Genomic DNA, 21,419 nt, shown 5'->3' with positions numbered 1-21,419 from the left:
AGGCAGGGTTACTAATTTGTTGTACAAAACTTCTTATAGGAGGTATAGTGCCCGCTCACCTCTCCTCCCCCTTTATTTTAAGGTATGTTGTCTACACAGTGAAATTCATCCTTTTTAATGCATAGTTCTGACAGATGTATGTAGTTGCGTGATCACCACCGCAGTCAAGGTATAGAACTATTCCATTATCCCCCCACATCCCCTCATGCCTGATGTGGTCAACTTCTAGCCCAGCTCTAGCCCCTGACAACCACTGATACGTTTCCCGTTGATGTGTTTGTGCCTTTGCAGAATATCGTGTCGATGGAATCATACGGTGTGTGACTTTTTGAGTCTGACTCTTGCTTATTAGCACAGTGCCTTTGAGATTCATTTATATTGTTGTATGTGGTAGTGGTTCATCCCTTTCTATTGCTGTGCTGTTCCACTGTATGGATGTACCACAATTTGTTCATTTACTTCTCAACTGAGGGACATTGGGATGTTACCAGTATTTGGCAATTATGAGTAAAGCTTTTGTAAACATTGATGTACAGGTATTGGTTTTGTTTAGACTTTTTTTTTTTTTTTTTTGACTCGGGTAAATACCTGAGAGTGGGATTGATTTGTCATAGGATAAGCGTATGTATAACTTTATAAGAAGCGTATGTTTAACTTTATAAGGAACTGCTTTTAGGAGGTGAGTTTTTAAATCCAGATATGCCTAGTTGGGCACGGACAGCATTCGGATCAAAGAGGATGGCTAGGATGCACTGGTGATTACATCAGTTAGGATCCTGTTTCAGTAAATGGATCAGCAACCTTACTATCTTAGCTTAGCACAAAGAGGTCTGTTTTTCCCAAGTGGAAAAAAAAGTCTGGGGCTACTGCTGCTTAGCAGCACCATCAGGCACATTTTCTTGCTTGTTGCTCCTTAGTTGGTGGCTTTCTTCATGTCCGCTGGAAGGTTCCTGCATATCCAAATATTAAGCCCTCATTCTAGGCAAGACGACAAGAAAAAGGCAAAAGACACACAAAGCTGAGTTTGCCTCTTTTCATTGGCAGAACACTAGCTCTGTTTTTAGACCCGACCAAGAGACTCCCACGTAGCTCTCATTGGCTATAAGTGGGTTGCTTGACCACTTTTAGTGACGACAGAGTTGGTGGAGCATCCCCAAATGAAATTGTTAGGGAAGAGGGGAGAACAGGCAGTTCGTAGTGTTGGCCTCGGTGCTTGGTGGCCAAGTTTAAAGCTCCTTGAATTTCAAAACTCTTTTTTTTTTTTTTTTTTTTAATTTCAAACCTCTTAAGTGGTATTTGGAAGCAGCTCTCTCCTGACTAAAGGATGGACTTGAGCAAGTGTTTAATATGCTTATTGGTGATGATTTTTATGTAAGATAGGTGGGGGCAGAGGGGATAGAGTATAGTTCTAGTTTTTAGAATGTAGGCTGAAAGTATCCCATGACAGTGGACAGAAATGCCTTGGGAAAGGAATGGGTAAACCTGTGGAGTGAATAAATGAAGTTACAGATTTGTGAAATTTAGAGATGTTGAAAGAGAATGAGGATATTGGGTGAGGATGACAACTTGGGATGAAGTTTATACCTGTGATGTTGCCTTATTAATAAAGTGCTCTGTGGGGCGCCTGGGTGTCTCAGTCGGTTAAGCGTCCGACTTCGGCTCAGGTCACGATCTCACAGTCTGTGGGTTCGAGCCCCGCGTCGGGCTCTGTGCTGACAGCTCAGAGCCGGGAGCCTGCTTCCGATTCTGTGTCTCCCTCTCTCTCTGCCCCTCCCCTGCTCATGCTCTGTCTCTCTCTGTTGCAAAAATAAATAAAAACATTAAAAAATAGAATCAAGTGCTCTGAGACGATCCCTTCGCACTTGCTGATTCGTCTGAGGTTATTCCATATCTTGTTCCTCAAGTTCTTTCTCTGAAAATATTCATACATTGTTTCTCTGAGTGTACTTTATTAATAAAAAGCATGGGAAACATTTCTTTTTTGGTACATTTGATAGATCTCTTAAGAATATGTGAATATTCTTTCCACTAGCAGTTTTTATAAAAACCAATTATAAAAATATATTTACGTTTTAAAATTCTATCATTCTCTATTAAAAAATGTTATTTGAAGGCCTAAAAAGAATAAATTTCACATCAATGTGGCAGAATAATCTGTATGTCTTGAATTTTATCTTTTGAGTGCTACCTTTTCTCTGAGGAAGGCATTGTATTCTTTGACATACAGGGAAGGTAAAGCCTTTATGTAATTGCTATGTTAAAAAACGTAAAAGATTTTCATACAGTAAGAATTTTAGAGTTGGAAGAGAATGCTAAAGATTTGGTTTATCTTTAAAGGAAGTACATCTTTACGTTTATTCCTTTATCCAGCCAAACTTGGAGATGCCCACTGTGTTTAAAAACTTTAAGGCTTTCTGGGGTGTGTGGGTGGCTCAGTCGGTGGAGTGTCAAATTCTTGATTTCGGCTCGGGTCATGATCTCCCGGTTCATGGGATCGAGTCCCACGTTAGGCTCTGCTGACAGTGTGGAGCCTGCCTGGGATGCTCTCTCTCCTTCTCTCTCTGCCCCTCCCCTGCTTGCACGCGCATGCTGCACACACTGTCTCTCAAAATAAAAAACAACTTTAAGGCTTTCTGCTAATAGTCTGCAACCCACCCTGCCAGAAGCAATTCTTTCTTAATTCCTGACCTTTGAGGTATAAATGCTGTGATTTGGCATTCTAGAACACAGAATCTATCTGAAAGCAGCGGTGGAAGTTTGCTAGAAACGTTGAAACGTATTTCACAGTAGACAGGGAGTCCACTAGGTGGAGTAGTCATGTGATACATGTTTCACTAGTTACTGTGGTGCTGAGGAAATTCTTTTAAGTTGTAACCCCAATTCTTTCAGAATTCCAACAGAGGGGGTCTGCTTCTAAAACATGCTACGTCGTTTTGAAGTCCAGAAAGACTTTGAAATAAAAATACAGTAGTATGGCTTGTGTGGAAGCAGTTGTGGGTCAGTGCCAGTAAAGAGGGATTGTGTTTATATAGAGAATAAGCTTAGGGGAAAAGTCAACAAATGGGTGGTGATTTGAGAAGGAAAGAGTCAGAGTGTGACCGGAATGATGTGTGCCGAGATCACGGTTGGCATAGTTTTGACCATTTATCGACCTCAGTGCTTAAGGATCATCACTGCAGGCTAAAGGCTGAGGCAAGGGGAAGACAGAGTAGGGAAGACAGGAAAGAAGGAGGAGAAGGAAAAAGGGCATATGGCTTTTTTAATCAAAGCTGCAAACTCTTCCTTATTCTTGTGTTTCAGTATTAATGTTGCTCTATATGTAACAAGGTCTTGTGTTTCTGGTTTTCCTTTTTTTTGGATAATTTGCTTTCTAGTGCCCTTGCTTTTCCTAGTTTTTAGTCTTCGGGTGCTGTGTAAATAGGAATGGCATAAATTTGGAAGAGGGTTTTATTAACTCAAGCACTGAAAAATGGCATCTTGTAGCTTTTCAAGGGATATTAAAAGAGCCCTTACCTTTAGGAAAGTGTTACTTTAGTATCGGCTAGAGGCAAAGTGAGCTGTTTTAAAAGACTTCCACCATCGGAGTTTGCACAACCTCCTTGATGTCTTAAGGAGTTCTTTCTTAGATCTCACCTAAAATCCCCTTGCTGTCACATTTACATTCTTTACCTTTGGGAAGCACGTAGGTAGCCTCTGTTTGCTTGTTCGTGGCCCACTGTAGCACCAAGTCTTTAGTGCTTGGCGTATGGCTCAACATGGTCAGGGTCTGCAGTACTCAGAAGAAAAGTGTTGAAGAAACATTCGTAGTACGAAGAAGTGAATTTCGGAGATGTGAAGGGTGTTGAGTGGCTGTGAGTCACTTGCCTAGACACTGTGGGGCCTGCGAACGTCATCACCGTTTTTCTCACCATTTCTGCGTCTGCGTGTTTCTGTCTTCAGATTGGGACCAGCTGGCTGCCATCCTTCCTGTCAGAGCGTTTATTGTCATTTTTCTTCCTCTTTTAAAGGCTGCAAATAGTTCCAGGTCCTTTCATCTTTCTTCAGAGGTTTTCTTTTTCATCTTGTTAATCATCTTTGAATCTCTTCTGAATCCCTTCCAAGTTTTATTTTTCCTCAACATTCCTCTTCAGTGTAGGGGCACAAAACTGAACACAGTGCCCTGAGAGTTTCTGACCACTTTTGAATATCATGAGAGGAAGATTTCACACTTGTACGTATGCCAGACTCCATTTCACATAACCTTAGATTATGTTTGCTTTCCAAAAGTCCAGTCATATGGTGCTGACTGGCTGTCAGATTTTTGTCTCCTATGACCTTGATCTTCTCCTCTTATGTTTATTTATAGCTTGTACATTCATCATCTTTTATTTATGGCGTTTACTTTCCTTGGCTGAATAGATTGCTTTGCACGGTCCTCATTGAAATTCATTGCCTTTTTTCTGATTATTTCACCACTTACTCAATGTCATTTCCATTCTTATCTTCCATTGTGGCCAACCCAAAGGCTTCATGTTGTCTGTGCCATTCAAATCAGTGATGCAGGTGTTAAAAAACAAAAAAAAAAAAAAAAAAAAAGGGAAGTTGGGGTGGAAACAATGTCCTAGAAACAATGGCAGAACACAATTTGTTGATATTTCTTAAAATACTTACTCTGATGACCAGCCAAGCTGAGTGGTAGAGAGCTGTGTTCCCCCTCTGTCTGTGCTTTTTTTATACTCCTAAGATCTGTTCCCCTCACCACCAGAGTTTGCATCTCCACACAACTGTGCCAAGGGACAAAGAAAGCTTTGTCAGAGCAATTCATCTTGCACATTGCTGTCAGATTTAATCTTAATCACTGCCTTACACAGAGCTCTCCCTGTTCATAACTTTCAGTGGCTCCCTATTGTCACTGAAATAAATATAAACTTTCTAGTCTGGTTTCAAGGCACATTTAATGGCCTCAGCCTCCCTTTCTGTCTGATTGCTTGTAACTGTTTCGTACAAAATGAACCACTTGCCATTCCCTGGATATCTTGCACACCTTCTGAGGCTTTGGTTTGTTTGTATTGTTTATTCTGCTTAGAACACTGAAGCTTTTCCATCTGATTTCTGTTTATTAACACCATGTAAGACTAATTTCTTTCATCTTTCTTCTGGATTTCTCCTGCTGGATATGATCATTTCCTCCCACCCAGTCTTTGTACCTCTTTGGGGTACTTTTATTATATTTTGCCCTTTGTAATAGCTATTTGTGTGCTTTTCTTATCTTTTTTTGAGAACTGTTTCTTCCTCGTTTTGGTAACTTTGGGTGTACCTAGTATGTATTTGCATAAGTAATTGCATAGACTTACATTTTTTAAATAGTATTTATGGATAAATGGCAAATAAATGAACTATATCAGTTTGAGCACATTTTATGATATATTTAATTCACATTCTAGTATAAGCTCCTTATCTACTCATTGACTGGTGACAGTTTGTGGACTGACAGCTGGTCTACTTGAGTAGCATTGTCACAGTCTACTTTTTTTCCCTTAAAAAATTCTAGAAAGAATTAAAGGTTTAAAATGATTTATTGTATTAGTTATTAAATAAACAGAAATTGCTAAATGCAGTAATTGCTTGATTAGATAATTAAATTTGTACTCTAAAAGCCCTTTTATAATTGATTTTTATTGTTTTCTAGAAACTACCCTACTCTGGCCAATATTGAAAGAAAGAAAAAATTAAAACTTGAAAAGGAAAAGAGAGGAGCAGTTTTGACAACAACACAGTATGGGTAAGTTCCTTAAAATCGCTTGCATTCTCAATGCTTATTTTATTTTATTTTATTTTATTTTATTTTATTTTATTTTTTTAAATGTTTATTTCTTTATTTTGAGAGAGAGAGCGTGCCCACATGTGCACAAGCCAGGGAGGGGCAGGGGGAGGAGAGAATCCCAAGCAGACTCCATGCTCTCAGTACAGAGCCAGACACGGGGCTTGAACTCACAAACCATGAGGTCATAACCTGTGCCAAAATCAAGAGTCGGGGGCTCAACAGACTGAGCCACCCAGGCACCCCAACTCAATGCTTATTTTATTTATTTATTTTTTAATTTGTTTTTTTCAACGTTTTTTTATTTATTTTTGGGACAGAGAGAGACAGAGCATGAACGGGGGAGGGGCAGAGAGAGAGGGAGACACAGAATCAGAAACAGGCTCCAGGCTCCGAGCCATCAGCCCAGAGCCCGACGCGGGGCTCGAACTCACGGACCGCGAGATCGTGACCTGAGCTGAAGTCGGACGCTTAACCAACTGAGCCACCCAGGCGCCCCCAGGATTTCTTTAAATTATATTTTTAAACAGATAATACCCCATATTCGCGTGGTTTTCACAAAGACTCGTTAATAAGTATTTTCTGTCTTTGTCTCCTAGCTAAACAGTTGTCCTTCTCAGAGACAACCCATTTTTCCTTCCAGAGATACTTCATATAGCACATAAGATAGTAGTCTTTTTTTTTACTTTCTCCTTTTTTGACACTATTTCTATATCTTGCTTTTTTAGCCAAATGATATATTTGGAGATTGTCCCATATTAATAAATAACAAGCCTCCTCATTCTTCAAGGATGTATAGAACCCTAAGGGTAACCCACAGGGTTTTTTTGTTTTTTTTTTTTTCTTTTCTAAAACTAATTTCCCGTTGACAGGTACTTAAGTTTTTACCAATCTTTTACGAATAAAAATATGCCATGCTTGGCCTGCACATACATTTTACACATGTACAAATATTTCTAAGGATGGATTCCTAGAAGTGGATTTGCTGAGTCAAAAGATAAAATGTGTATTTGCAGTATTAATGGTTAACTGCCAAATAACTGTCATAGCTTGCTCTCCCACCAGCGGCCTCTGAGACGCCCTGTTTTCCCCAGTCCCTCACCTTCATAGAAGTTTGTTCAAAATTGTTTCCATTTTGGGGCCCCTGGGTGGCTCGGTCGGTTGGACCGCTGACTATAGCTCAGGTCATGATCTCGCGGTCAGTGAGTTCGAGCCCTGCGTCAGGCTGTGTGCTAACAGTTTGGAGCCCGGAGCCTGCTTCCGATCCTGTGTCTCCCCCTCTCTCTGCCCCTTCCCTGCTGCTCTCTGTCTCTCTCTCAAAAATAATAAACATTAAAAAAAAAAATTAAAAAAAAAATTGTCTCCATTTTATTTTTTTGCTAAAGTTTATTTTTAATATAAACAAAATCTGTAAATCTCAAGTGTACAACTCGGGTTTATACACATGCACACATACACCTATACATCCGTGCAACCTCCACACAGATTAATATACAAAATGTCTTCGCCTCATAAATCTCTCTTAAGCTCTCCCTAGTTCGATGCCTCTCCGCAAAGATGACCTCTCTTCTGATTTCTGTCATCACAGATTTATTTTGCCTGCTCTTGGAACCTTATATAAAAATCATATAATATATATTCTTTGGTGTAAGATTTCTATGGTTCAGAATTATTTTGTGCTATTCATTCATTTCATGTGTAGCTGTAAACTGTTCATTCTTGTGTAGAACTCATTTGTAAGAATATCCATTCTACTGTTGGACATTAGGGTTTTTTCCAGTGTGGATTATTATGAATAAGCTGTTACTAATGAACATCCTTTTCTTTTTTTTTTAAAGTTTATTTATTTTGAGAGAGAGAAAATCCCAAGCATGCTTTGCACGGTCAGTGCAGAGCCCAACGCAGGGCTCAAACTCACAAACTGTGAGATTATGACCTGAGTGGAAGTCAGACTTAACCAACTGAGCCAGGCACCCCGAACATTCCTTTACATGTCTTTTGGGAACATAAGTACTCATTTTCACTGGTCATATATATGCTGGATCATTGGGCATCTGTATGTTTAGCTTTGATAGGTAAAGCCGAACAGTTTTCCACAATGGTTGTACCAATTTACACTCGTACTGATTGTGTATCTAATTGCCCTTGTTTCCTGACTAATGCTTAGTTATGCCTTTTCCTCATGTCATACCATTTCTCTCTTGACTAATGATGTGGGACACCTTTTTTAAAAGTTAAGAAAAAATTTTTTAAAGTTTATTTTGAGCGGGACAGAGCAAGAGAGAGTGTGTGTGAGTGGCAGAGGGGCAGAGAGAGAGAGAGACAGAGAGAGACAGAGAGAGAGACAGAGAGACAGAGAGAATCCCAAGCAGGCTTTCATGCTGTTAGCATGGAGCCTGACATGGGCTCAATCCAGTGAACCATGAGATCATGACCTGAGTCGAAATCAAGTCAGATGCCTAACCAACTGAGCCACCCATGTTGCCCCTATTTTTATTTTTATTTTATTTTACTTTTTATTTTTAAAAATTGATTTATTTTGAGAGAGTGTGAGTAGGGGAGGGGCGGAGAGGGGTTGGAGAGAGAATCCCAAGCAGACTCCCTGCTGGCTGTGCAGAGACCGACACGGGGCTTGAACTCACAAACCGTGAGTGAGCGAGAATCAAGAGTCTGGATGCTTAACTGACTGAGCCACTCAGGCACCCCCCCTCCCCCCACCATTTTTATTTTAGGTAGAGAGAGAGAGCAAGAGTGCATGAGCAGGGAAGAGGGGTGGGGTGGGGAGAGAGAATCTCAAGCAGGCTCCATGCTCAGTGCAGAGCCTGATACAGGGCTCAGTTCCACAACCCTTGGATCGTGACCTGAGCCCAGATCAAAAGTTGGACGTTCAACTGACCAAACCACCCAGGTGCTGCTGATGTTGGACACCTTTTTATTTGCTTATCAGCCATCTTGCTATTTTCTATTTTTATTAAATTTTTTTTTTTTTTAACGTTTATTTATTTTTGAGACAGAGAGAGACAGAGCATGAACGGGGGAGGGGCAGAGAGAGAGGGAGGCACAGAATCGGAAGCAGGCTCTAGGCTCTGAGCCATTAGCCCAGAGCCCGATGTGGGGCTCGAACTCACGGACCGCGAGATCGTGACCTGAGCTGAAGTCCGACGCTTAACCGACTGAGCCACCCAGGCGCCCCAATTTTGCTATTTTCTTGTGAAGTGCCAGTTCAAGTTTCAACCAGTTTTTAATTGGGTTGCTTTTCTTGATTTGTAGGAGTTATTTACTTAGATACAAATCCTATTTTGAGTAGAGTGTATATATGCAAATATACCCTCACAACTTATGACTTGCCTTTTTACTCTCTTAATGAGTGTCCTTTTTTCCCCCCAGTAAAATAGCAAGTATTAATCGCTCAGATATCTGGAGTCAGTTGGGGTTCAGTTAGATCTTGACAAAGTTCAGTCACAGCTGGGGTTTGGTAGGCTGATGGCTGATCTAGCCTGGCTGATGGCTGGGGTACCTACATATTTACCATTTCTGGTACTCTTCATTCTTTAATGGTGATCCATCTTTTCGTCTAATAGCATTTTCCTTTTGCTAAAACACTTTCTTTGACATTTCTTGTAGTAAAGAACCGCTGGAGGTGACTTCTTTCAGCTTTTGTGTGTCTGAAAAGGTTTTTCTTTGCCTTTCTTTTTGTATCCTTTTTTTTTTTCTCCTTTTTTTTTTTTTGAGAGAGAGAGAGAGAGAGAGAGAGAGAGAGAGAGAGAGAGACAGTATGCAAGTGGGAGAGTGGGGCAGAGGGAGAGAGAGAGAGAATCATAAGTGGAGACTCCATCCTCAGCGCAGAGCCTGATGAGGGGCTCGATCCCACAACCTTGGCTGGGATCGAGACCTGAGCTGAAATCAAGAGTTGGACACTTAACTGACTGAGCCACCCAGTCGCCCTAATTTTTTTTGTTATATGTCCTGTTTTTTTTGTTGTTGTTTCCTTCCTTGCCTCCTTTTGGAATAATTGAATAATTTGTTAATATTCTGCTCCCCCTCTATTAGCTTTTTAGTTGTAATTGTTCCTTTATCTCTCCACTTCATGTGCATCTACACTTTAACTTATGTTATACTTTAAGTGTTTTAAAGTGTTGATTAAATAAACTTTTTATTTTATTTATTTATCTATGTTTAATGTTTTATTTACTTTTTGAGAGAGTGCAAGTGGGGGAGGTACAGAGAGAGGGGGACAGGGGATCCCAAGCAGGCTCTGCACTGACAGCAGCGAGCTCGATGGGCTTGAACTCGCCAACTGTGAGATCACGACCTGAGCTGAACTCAGATGCTCAACCAACTGAGCCACCCAGGCGCCCCTAAACTTTTCCCTGTAAATGATTGTTAGGCAACTGTGTAAAGGAACTACTCCCTCAAAGGTGGGCCAGTGCAACTTCCAGATACATCACTTTTCAGTGAAGTCTTACTGATCTCATCAGTTAAAGGTCATTCCAGGGGCACTTGGCTGGCTCAGTCAGTAGATCATGAGACTCTTGATCTTGGGGTTGTGAGTTCGAACCCCATGTTGGGTATAGAGATTACTGGAAAAAAAAATCTTAAAAAAAAGGTCATTCTAATTCATTGCTTATTACTGAATACCTAAAAAATGATCATTTAGAAGTCCTCTGTGGTGAGGTGCTGTAGGAGCAGAATACAGGGAAGGCTTCTGTGAATGGGAGCCTATGGAAAGTGGCATTTCTTCATCATCCTCATGGGGACTGTGAGCCAGAGGCAAGACTCTTAACTTGTTTTACCTGTGATGAAACTGTTGAGGCCTGACGTATGCGGTTGCACATTAGAAATCGGTCCATGGTTTTCTGCAAAATTTGGAGCCTATATATGATTTTTTGGAATGAGACTTTGTAAGGATTATGGTGACCCTAAAAGAATTAAGAACCTTTGGATTACAGAAATATTAACCGAATATGTTGGCTTAGCAAGTTATTTAGAAAATGTTACGGTAATAACTACCGTTTATTAAGGGCTCACTGTGGCACTTTATATTAATTCTATGTGTCTGTGATTCCCTGTCTACAAACAAGGCATTAAGCAGACTCAGGGACATTAATATTGTCCAAGAGGCACAGCTAGTAAGTGGCAAAATTGGGATTTGAACCCAGATTTCTAATTTCTATATTCCTAATTGCAGCCTCCATTATTAATGAAAAACAAACAAACAAAACAAAGAATTCTGGTAAATGACAAATTAGAAAAAAAAAATGTATTTTTGTGAAAATTCATCCCCACCAAAGGATACTTTGTATTTTCTATTGAGAATGTGTAACAAACCTTTTTTTGAAATTTTTCCCTATACATAGCTTACATTAGAATATGCTTGTGTAAGCACTGTTTTTCCTTCTAAGAGGAGTAATTGTAGTCATTGAGAGGGCACTTGATTTGAGATAGCTGTAAAACTGTGCTCAGTTTATGATCTTTAAGCAAAGTGAAGAGAGTAGTACCTGTCTAGCCAATTTCAAAGAGCTGTCATGAAGATCAAACAAGGCAGCATATTTGTAAGTGCGTCAGAAACTTTAAGACACCTGTAGAATGACTAGACAAGAGTTAACACACTTTGTAAGTTTAAGAAACACTTTTATGCACAATCAGAATGAAAATTCTGCCAGTTAAATTCACCTCCTGTTGATCATACAACATAGACCATTTTCAGAGGGGTTAAAATACGGGAGGAAATGTGCACCTTGGAATTCATAAAGTGGTATTTATTGTCGTGTGTTATTTTATTAAAGTTCTGCCATAAAGTTCTCTATCCTTGGAAGCCATTGAGTTTCTTTCTTTTATCTCTTGAATGTAGTAGGATACAAATGAATGATTGATTTGGTGGCTAGGTTTCTTTTGCATTCAGTACTCTCCTTTAAATTTTTCTTGGGAGGAGGGCACCTGGGTGGCTCAGTGTGTTAAGCGTCAGACTCTTGGTTTTGGCTCAGGTCATAATTTCATGGCCCTGAGATCGAGCTCTGCATTGGGCTCCCCACTGGGCAGGAGCCTGCTTGAGATTCTCTCTTTCTCTCTCTCTCTGCCCTTCCCCCACTGGTGCTTTCTTGTGGTCTCTCTCAAAAAAAAATTTTTTTTCTTTTTCTTGGGGGGTCAGTGCCTTTTATATTAAGAATTGCATTTTTCTCACTCCAGCAAGATGAAAGGGATGTCCAGACATTCACATATGGCAAAGATCAGAAGTCCTGGCAGGTATCACAAATGGAAAAATGACTGTGTTGGACAGACAGCAGCCACTGGATCTGGTAGTAGCTTGCGTGATTCGAAGCCTGAAGATCCGCCCAAGGCAAATGCAGACCCTCTGGGTGTTTTGGTAAACACGGACTCTGGTAAGCTAAACAGGAAAGCAGCATGTTGATAAGCTTACAGGCCATGGTGCTGAACTTGATTCTTCACAGTGTTATTTGTGAAGAGTCTAATGGCAAATATGTACAAAAGTAGAATGATGCTTTTCTTTTTCTTTGTAATGGGAGTGTCTTGTCAAAACCCTCATTTCAGGTCATTTTTTCTGAATCTTGGGGAGTGGGTGCATGAGGCAGACAGATATGAAAGGAAGGTTGTATTTATTGGATAATTTTCATAGTATGGTGTAATCTTGGGAACTTTCTTAAGATTGTTCTGAATGTGTTAATGCTATAGATTCAAAATCTTTCAGTTATGTTAATTTTTCGCCCACCAGTGAAGTGGGTAATTCCAGCGGAAGCCAGTATTATTTATGCAGCTAAGCGTGAACGTAATCTCTTTGGGTAAATGATATTATTTCATTGTATTTGATACTGTTCTTCCTCAGCCCATAGAATATATTTATATTAGCCTTAAATTCCCTTATTCTTGCTTAATAAGTTGAAAAATTAAAGGACCAGAATGCTGCTAACCACATAGAGATACCCTCCAGCCTCTGAGGCTCCATTTTCCCTTCTGAAAAATAAAAATGTAGATGTAAGTGTCTTGAAAAACAAAAATGTAGGTGTAAATACTTCTGCCATCTTTCCTTCCAATAATGTATGTGTGTTCTCTTCTGCAAAGGAGTGTTATTAGTGAGTGGATTGGTTTTACATTATAAGTTTGCTAGCAAGCTCTGTTCCGCTTGGAAGACAATGGCTTCTGTGATAATCACATGGCAAATTATTAAACTTATGGATGGCAAGAGATGGGCTCACTCATTCAGTGACTGAATCAGGATGGAAGGGATCTTGGTATAAGAGAGTATTGGGCTAAGAATAAGATAGAATTTAGTTAGAATGATAGTAATTATTTTAACACCAACTAATACTTATGGAGTAAAGTACTTAACTGTGCTCTATGTGCTTTGTACGTGTTAACTCTTTTTCTCATCGCAAACCTTTTCTAATGCATAGGTACTGTTGCTACTTCCATTTTAGAACTGAGGGACACAGGGTAAGGAATTTACCTTAGTGCAGCTGCTAGCTAATGCCAGAGCCAAAGTTTGAATTTAACAGTCTGACTCTACCGGACACTAGACTTCCTCTAAATGTGAAGTCTGAATTTATCTAAAAAAATATTGTACGAGCCTAGGATAGTTGAGATGTAGGAGAGAGTTTAGAAAAGGCAACTTTTTATCCTTGTTGATAGCAAGGAAAAGGCAGATGACATCTGGGCCAGGACTGTTTACTCTTGGACACTGATTTTTTTCCCTTCAAAGATATTAGAGCCCACACACACTTCATCAGATTCACAGTGTGTGACCTTGATGATAAAAACCATCTGTATTCAAGTATAAACTTTCATGTCATTAAAATACTTGAAACACAAAGACTACTGTTAAAATTAGTAAGTTAGTGATTTGAAAATTATGTAATTCTTCATGCACTTTTCTAAATGAACATTTGAAGGACTTTGTAATGTTGCATAGTCTTCATCCTGTTAGCTTTGGTAGATGGGTAGTTCTGTTTTCTTTCTCTTTTTTTAAGTAATCTCTACACCCAACATGGGGTTCAAACTCACAACCCTGAGATCGAGAGTCTCATGCTCTATTGACTGAGCCAGACAGAACCCCCTTCTGTTTTCTCATTTTTTTTTTTTTTTCAACGTTTTTTATTTATTTTTGGGACAGAGAGAGACAGAGCATGAACGGGGGAGGGGCAGAGAGAGAGGGAGACACAGAATCGGAAACAGGCTCCAGGCTCCGAGCCATCGGCCCAGAGCCTGACGCGGGGCTCGAACTCACGGACCGCGAGATCGTGACCTGGCTGAAGTCGGACGCTTAACCGACTGCGCCACCCAGGCGCCCTATTTTCTCATTTTTAAAGAAGTATTTTAGTGTGTGGTGATCTGGTGAAATACCAACAAAAAGATGATTATATATTTTGCTCTATGAAGCCTGTATCTAGGTATTCAGGAGATACTTTATTTTTTTTTATTATTATTTTTTTTTAATGTTTTTTATTTATTTTTGGGACAGAGAGAGACAGAGCATGAACGGGGGAGGGGCAGAGAGAGAGGGAGACACAGAATCGGAAACAGGCTCCAGGCTCCGAGCCATCAGCCCAGAGCCTGACGCGGGGCTCGAACTCACGGACCGCGAGATCGTGACCTGGCTGAAGTCGGACGCTTAACCGACTGCGCCACCCAGGCGCCCCTCAGGAGATACTTTAGATGTGAGAACAGTGTAAATACCTTCATGTTCATGGTAGAAAGCATTTAGTCAGATTCCTAGTAGCAGTTAAATGAGGGATCTCAAGTAATTTTGTTTTGGTTTAAATGTTGAAACCTTTACTTATACTGAGGATCAAAGATAGCAATGTACCTGTATTGAGGGTCAAAGATGATTATGTAAGTCTTGAATATAAAACTCTTACAAGTAAGTTTTAAGTTTATGATAATGTTCTTTAAGGAAATTTAAAAAAAAAATGATCAAATTAGGGTAGCTTTATTTTGTGGGAGAGATTCCATTTAAATTTATGTTATCCTTTACCTGGGATTTCTTCTGGACTTTTATATTTTCCAAAAGAATGTTTAGAGCATTGGTTCTTCAACTTTTCACTCCAGTTGTAGCTACAAAAAGCTATGTGTACCATATTTTCACATGCCCAGATATTGTCAGCATGTCTGCTCTCCAATCTGTCAGTCCTACACTTGTTTGCAGGCAGCTTCCTTCTCCATGGGCCTGAGCCGGCCCGCCTTACGATCGGTTGTCATGCTCATTATCCAGGTTATAGTTGGCAGGGCATCATTGTAATAATATGGCCCTGTTCATGCTCTCAGGTGGCAGTTTTCATCACTAATTTCACTTTTACAATGAAGATTTCTCAATGCTTTACTTTTTTTTTTTCTCCTTTTTTAGGCTCAGAACCTTATGTAGACATCAGCATTCACATCTTAAACAAGAACAGTTTTTAAGGATCTTTATAGACTTCAGATCATGCTTAGAAAACCAGTGTTTTTTGTGATAGTTGGCAGGATGTGAACACTGATTAATTGCGCAGGTGCTTTAACTGGGGATTGATACTGTTACACAGGGAAAGCCTATCATTTGGAGTCTCCCAGTTTATCAGTTTTGAATATGGCCTGTTGTTACTAGATGTCCTTAATGGTGCTGTATTTTTTTTTTTTTTTTAATAGTTCCTTGCATATTCTGCTAACCCATCTCTCAAGGTGTTGTTGCAAATCTGTTTTTGGTACCTCATTCGTTGGGACCATGTTTATTTGTTGTTTAAGTATATATACAACATGTTTTATGGCTTTCCTGACGTGTGGTTTTAGTAAGTGTTGTCTGAGCTAGAAAGAAAAGAGCTGGGCAATGATGTGCGTCAAGCATCGCCGACTGAAGTGCCTCAGCATCCACAAAACAAAAAAGATCCAAGTTGTCAGTCGTATAGTATAAATATAGCTATTGTCATAGAATCACTGGGGGACATCAGTCTTTACACTGACATTAAGGTAGGTGGGCTTCTGGCATTTAAAAGGTAGATGTGAAAATAAGAAAATAAGCTAGCATGTCAGTTGCCATGAATGCTTGTTGTTAATACTTGTTTTTGAGAGTTGGAAACTGTAAAGCAAGGTTTCCATTTTTTAGGGTGACTTTTTCAACATACTGCATTTTCTTTAGGGTACATAATCGATAAATCTTCACGGAGCTAGAGCGTGTAATTGTGTTTTGCTTCATAAAGGCTATAGGAAATAGGGGGATGAAGGCGAGAGACACGTAAAGAAAGAAGTTGTAGGAAGAAGCCAGATGGGAAGCGTTTACACCTAGGGTTTATACTTACAAAGTCTGCAAGACTTACAGAGGGCATTTTTTTTCCCACTTTTCATTTCAGTAAGGATTTACTTGAGGTCCCACATTCTGCTTGTTCAGGATTGTAATTTAGAGAAGTTTCTCCCTGCTTTCAAGAAATTCATAGTCCAGTGATAAATTTAAGATTATTATATATATATATATATATGTATTTTGGTTAGAGGGCATATGATATGTATGTGTGAGAGATTGAGGTGAGGTTTACCCTAAGGAAAGGATTGCTAGGGTTTTAACAGTAAGAGAAATTATTTGAGCTGGTATTTTGTAATCATTTTAAAGTTTGATTTTATCATCTTCATTGCTCCTATCTTTATACTGGCATTTTTGGGTTAGAGAGGTGTTTTGGCTGCTTTTGTTAAAAAGTGAGTGAATTTTCATGAGTATAATTTTGTCAGCCAGTACAGTGCCTTCAGCACACTCTTTGCAGCTGCTAAAAATGCCTGCGTTTGAACTGCTGGTAGATCCAAGGGACAATGGCTTTTTTTTTTTTTTTTTTTTAGATGAAAAGTCATGGTCGAGGACTGTTTTGATAGAGCCAAAAAGACAATCCCCCTTTTCAAAGTGTTATTGCATATCATGGATTCCCAAAACATGCCTGAGGGAGAACGAAAGCGGGGAGCAATTGTTCACGTGTGTGGACCCATGGGGAGGGTACTCAAGTGCAGCGAACTATGCGACAGTCCTGGTAGTGAGTTCACCAGGCATCCATATTGTGGTTTTGCCATTGTCAAACTGAAGAAACCAGGGCCTTTTGGAGAAATGATTGACTGTAGAGCTGGGACAGAGAAGACACAAAGTGAACCTAGAGCACCTTAATAGTGCCAGAAGGGAAGAAAGTGCTCAGAAAAATGTGAGGATGCAGGCGTGTCCAAAGGATATAGGGACCAACTGGAAAATGCTCCCAAGAGCCAAAGTGGGAACAGTTCTACCCACAAAATAAAGAATAATAGATTAGAACCCAAAGAACAAATATCCATGAGTCCATACAGATAGAAATAAAAAATGAGGAAGGAAGAACAGATTTTACAGACAAATTCTAATTGATAAAAGTAGGAGAAATGAAGGAAATAGAAAGCTACCATTAAAACACGACAGCAGTAATTGTTTCAGGCAAGACCCACTGAAGAATGGTAAAATTAGTGGCAAAACTTTAATGTGAAACTTTAATATAGTTTCAAAATATCTCCCCCTTATTAATTACTAGTAAAATAATACTGTGGTGGTTTTAACATATGTCCAAGTTTCTTTGATATTCCTTACCTAAGAGGGAGGAGCTTAATTCCCTTTCCCTTGAATGTGGGCTGGACTTAATCATTTGAAAAAACAGAATAATAAAAGAGAGAAATAGTAACTTTATTGCAGAGAAACCAGTCAGACCACCAAGAGATCGAGGTTAATGTCACCAGTAATAAGTGATGTTGATGCCATGGACCCTTGAAATGATGTGATGAGAACGGCACTGCCCAAAATCCGTAGCTTCCGTGTGATCATCAGAAAACATCAGGCAGACCCTAGCTGAGGGGCCTTCTACAATGACCAGCAGTCTTTAGAATCTTCAAGTTCATGAAAGACCAGGAAATCCTGACAAATCGTCACAGATTTGGAGAAGACACAGATAAGGAGTCATAATGACTAAAGGCATTGTGACATGATGGATTGGATCCTGAAACAAGAAAAGAGCATTAGTGGTGAAGTAGGAAAAGTGGTGAAATTACTATATAATCTGTAGATTAGGTAGTATTATACCAATGTTAATGTGGTAGCTGTGAGAAATGTGCCATGGTTATGTAAGACGTTAACAGTAGGGGAAGCTAGGTGAAGAGTATGTGGAAGTTCTTTGTACTATCTTTGCAACATTTGTGTAAATCTAAAATTGTTTCAAATACAAAGTTTTTTATAAAAAAAAAAAAAAAGGGCAGGAAAAGGTGTGATATGTAGGCCAATCAAAGCCTTGCCCTCCACTTCTTGAATTGAGTTGTGAGGAAACACTATCCTCCAGGGTTTATTTCCCTGTGCTTTTCTATTATGTTCTGATTATAAAAACAGAAAAAACTAAAAAGCATTAAAAAAAAAACAAACCCTACTTTTTCTTAACTTACAGAGACAGCCACTGCTCACATTTTGTTGTATATCCTTGTAATGTTTTTCTTATCACGTGTATATGATTTTTAAAAATAAAAATGGAATCATGTTATTAAAGAAAAGAAAGAAGGGCCCCTGGGTGGTTCATTTCAGGTCTTAATCTCAGGGTCGTGAGTTCAAGCCCCAGGTTGGGCTCCACCCTGTGGAGACTACTTTAAAAAAAAAAAAAAAAAGAGCTTTGAATCCAGACAGAACTAGGTTTGTGTTGAGGCTCTACCTTTTCCTAACCCTATTGTTCTGTACTAGTTAGCCTTTTTTGAACTTGTCGTTATTCATTCATGCAACAGTTTGTTCTTCAAATATTTGTTGAACATTTATGTATTGTTTTAGGCTCTGAAGATACAGTACTGAACAAAGCCGAACCCTTTCCCCCCTGTAACTTGTGCTTGTTGACCTCCAAGTAGATCAGGTAGTTGTTTGGAGTTTTGCTAGAACAGGGAACAGAGAAATGGAACCATAGCTGGAAGAAGATATATTTTAGCATTATTATTGACCATAGAGACATTTTTTAAAACTTTTTTATGTTTTTTATCATTATTATTTTTCTTTTTTTGAGAGAAAGAGAGCGAGAGCAAGCTGCAGAGGGGCAGAGAGAGAGAAGGACAGAGAGAATCCCAAGCAGGCTCTGCACTGTCAGTGCAGAGCCCAATGCAGGGCTCCAACTCACAAACTGTGAGGTCATGACCTGAGCCAAAACCAAGAATCGGACATTCAACCGACTGAGCCACCCAGGTGCCCCGTCCATGGAGACATTTTGGTAGGATGGCTTCATTTTAAGAAGAGCACTTTATGTATCTATAGGAGATATTCTAGCCCACTAATTAAGATTGGGATTTAGAGTCAAATAGCCCGGATTTAAATTTGATCCAACTGTTGTATAATTTTGTTACCTGAAGGAATAGTAATTTAGATTTTCTGAATTTTGATTTCATCACCTGTAATGAATAGTGAAAACATATGACACCTCCTGAGACTTAAACAAGCTTATGCTTTTAGAGAGCTTTATAGTCAACTGTGTTGTGCTTTTCAGTACCTCTCTTTGGGTCTTAGAAGGAAATAATACAGTTTGGCATCTCATCACTCAAACAATGAGATGAACAGTCTCCATTACTAATATTGCTGTAGATTTCTCTTTAGTCCACTAGTAATTTGTATATAAAACTGTGTATTTTTCTTTTCCCTTATTTAATTCATGAGAAAAGATAATAAAATAGCTTAAAATTGACAAGGAGCCGTTTTGGGGGCTGTGGTGCTGATTAGTATGGATGGGTGGAGGAGAGGGGATTTAACTTCATACACCAGCAGGTGGTAGTTCCATGTTCACATAGACGTATACCCCATATCCTACTAGCATGTTTCATTTTCCCCTGGGCTGACTTGGTGAATGTTAAATGCTGTCTTGAAACATTTCATATTGGTTGTGGGTTGAGCTGGTTCATTATTACATAGGCAGGTTACTTCCTGTTTTCATTCTTCAGTCAGGCTTTCTTTTTATTGGTTGGTTAGAAGAGATTGAATACACTTTTAGAGCTGCCAAAAACACATGTAATAGGCAGTGTCCTGAGGCTACTGCCAGGTTCACTGGGCTATGATCAAACACTTTACCTTTGGCAGGCTCTTTGAGACTTGCTCCATTCTCTGGTTTAACTTGTTTACTTAAGTTCTTAGAAGTTCTAAATAATGAAAACTTTGGGTGAATTCATTTCAGTGTAACTCTTTGAGTAATCCTTTGTGTATAAAGTGTTTTAAACATTACTTGTGCCCTCAAAACCAGTCTTAAAAACAAAAGAGGTAGATTTTTTTTTCATAGTTTACTTATTCCTAAATCTAATTTTTACAGTCAACCATCCCAATCTAGTGAAGTTAAATAAATTTCTGGCCTTGGTCTTTCCACTGCCTTAATGAAATTAATTATTTGCACAGTAGCATAAATGAAGTAAAATAATTAATAGCAAAGACTGTATAATTAATTTAGAGAAGGCCCAAATTCCATAACCTGTGAAGCATGGTAAGTAACTGAGCTCTTTGTAGCTTCCATTGACCCTCTGTCTTCTCTTTGGGGCAGATAGCTTCTTTGACCATGAAGGTTTCAAACCAAGGGACATTTTTAGGATTCCTGAATTTTGCTTTTGGGGAAGATTAGGGAAATGATCAGAAATTGCTTCCTTTTTATTAACATCTGAGGAAGTGGGGGGCTGTCAGCTTTCTTAAATATGGTGGTGGATGTTTCTGGTTGACTGTTTCCCTTCTTTCCTGTTCTGTTTCAGAGTCTGATAAAGAGGAGAAACCACAGAGTACTGTCATACCCAAGGAAGTAACACCAGCCCTGTGCTCACTAATGAGCAGCTATGGCAGTCTCTCAGGGTCAGAGAGTGAGCCAGAAGGTAAGTTGTGGCTTCAGTTGTTACAGGCGGTTTGTTTTGTTTTGGTGCCTTTTGAATTTGGTGTATACTGTGCATCAGTAGCATCCTTTCATGTGTGTGTTTCTGAGGGCAAGATGTGTCAAGTATATCCTTTATTTAATCTTCACTTTTTTCATCTGATTCAGAAGTGAAGTTAGCATAGGATAAAGGAAAACTGGAGAAACGAGGAAATATATTGTTAGCCTGGGAGAAAAAGGCAAAAATAATATAATGACAGAAGAGAAAGAGAAAGAGAAAGAGAAATATTCCATTAATGAAATGAAAATTCTAAAAGATACGACAAAGAAAGTTAATTTCTTTTTTTTTACTCTCAAGAGCACTTGTCTTAACATGTTTATTCAGGGATGCCTGGGTAGGTCAGTCAGTTAAGCATCCGACTCTTGGTTTTGGCTCAGGTCATGATCTCACAGTTTGTGAGTTTGAGCCCTGTTTCGGGCTCTGCCTGGAGCCTGCCTGGGTTTCTCTCACCTTCTCTCTCTGCCCCTCCCTGGTGTGCATGCTCGCTCGCTCTTTCTCAAAATAAATAAACTTTAAAAAGAAAAAAAAATTATTTAGCACCTTTGGTAGGTAGAGAGAGGTCATTTGTGACCAAATGGATAATAGAATTCCTTAGATGTATATGGAGCATTGTTCTTTATAGAGCGTATTTATATAAACTGCTCATTTGAGGAACACAGTAACTCTGTACTTGTGGTTGAATTAGCCTATGTGTTTTAAAGACTGGACGAAATGGAATCCTTGACTG

At 39.3% G+C, this 21,419-nt stretch overlaps 1 protein-coding gene across 1 annotated transcript in view; it reads left to right on the top strand.

The window, feature by feature from the left end:
- Positions 1-21,419, top strand: part of NUFIP1 (nuclear FMR1 interacting protein 1) — a 40,267-nt gene that overhangs the window by 13,241 nt on the left and 5,607 nt on the right. Inside the window, exons 6-8 of the mRNA XM_058684822.1 lie at positions 5,669-5,761; positions 11,987-12,180; positions 20,519-20,635. Of these exons, the coding sequence (XP_058540805.1) occupies positions 5,669-5,761; positions 11,987-12,180; positions 20,519-20,635 (404 nt within the window). The remainder of the gene's footprint in view (positions 1-5,668; positions 5,762-11,986; positions 12,181-20,518; positions 20,636-21,419) is intronic.

This window comes from Neofelis nebulosa, chromosome 1 (genome assembly GCF_028018385.1).
Source record: "Neofelis nebulosa isolate mNeoNeb1 chromosome 1, mNeoNeb1.pri, whole genome shotgun sequence".
NCBI classification, from domain to species: Eukaryota; Metazoa; Chordata; class Mammalia; order Carnivora; family Felidae; genus Neofelis; species Neofelis nebulosa.
The sequence above is the reverse complement of the archived record's forward strand: the minus strand, read 5'-3'. Positions and strand labels throughout refer to the sequence as shown.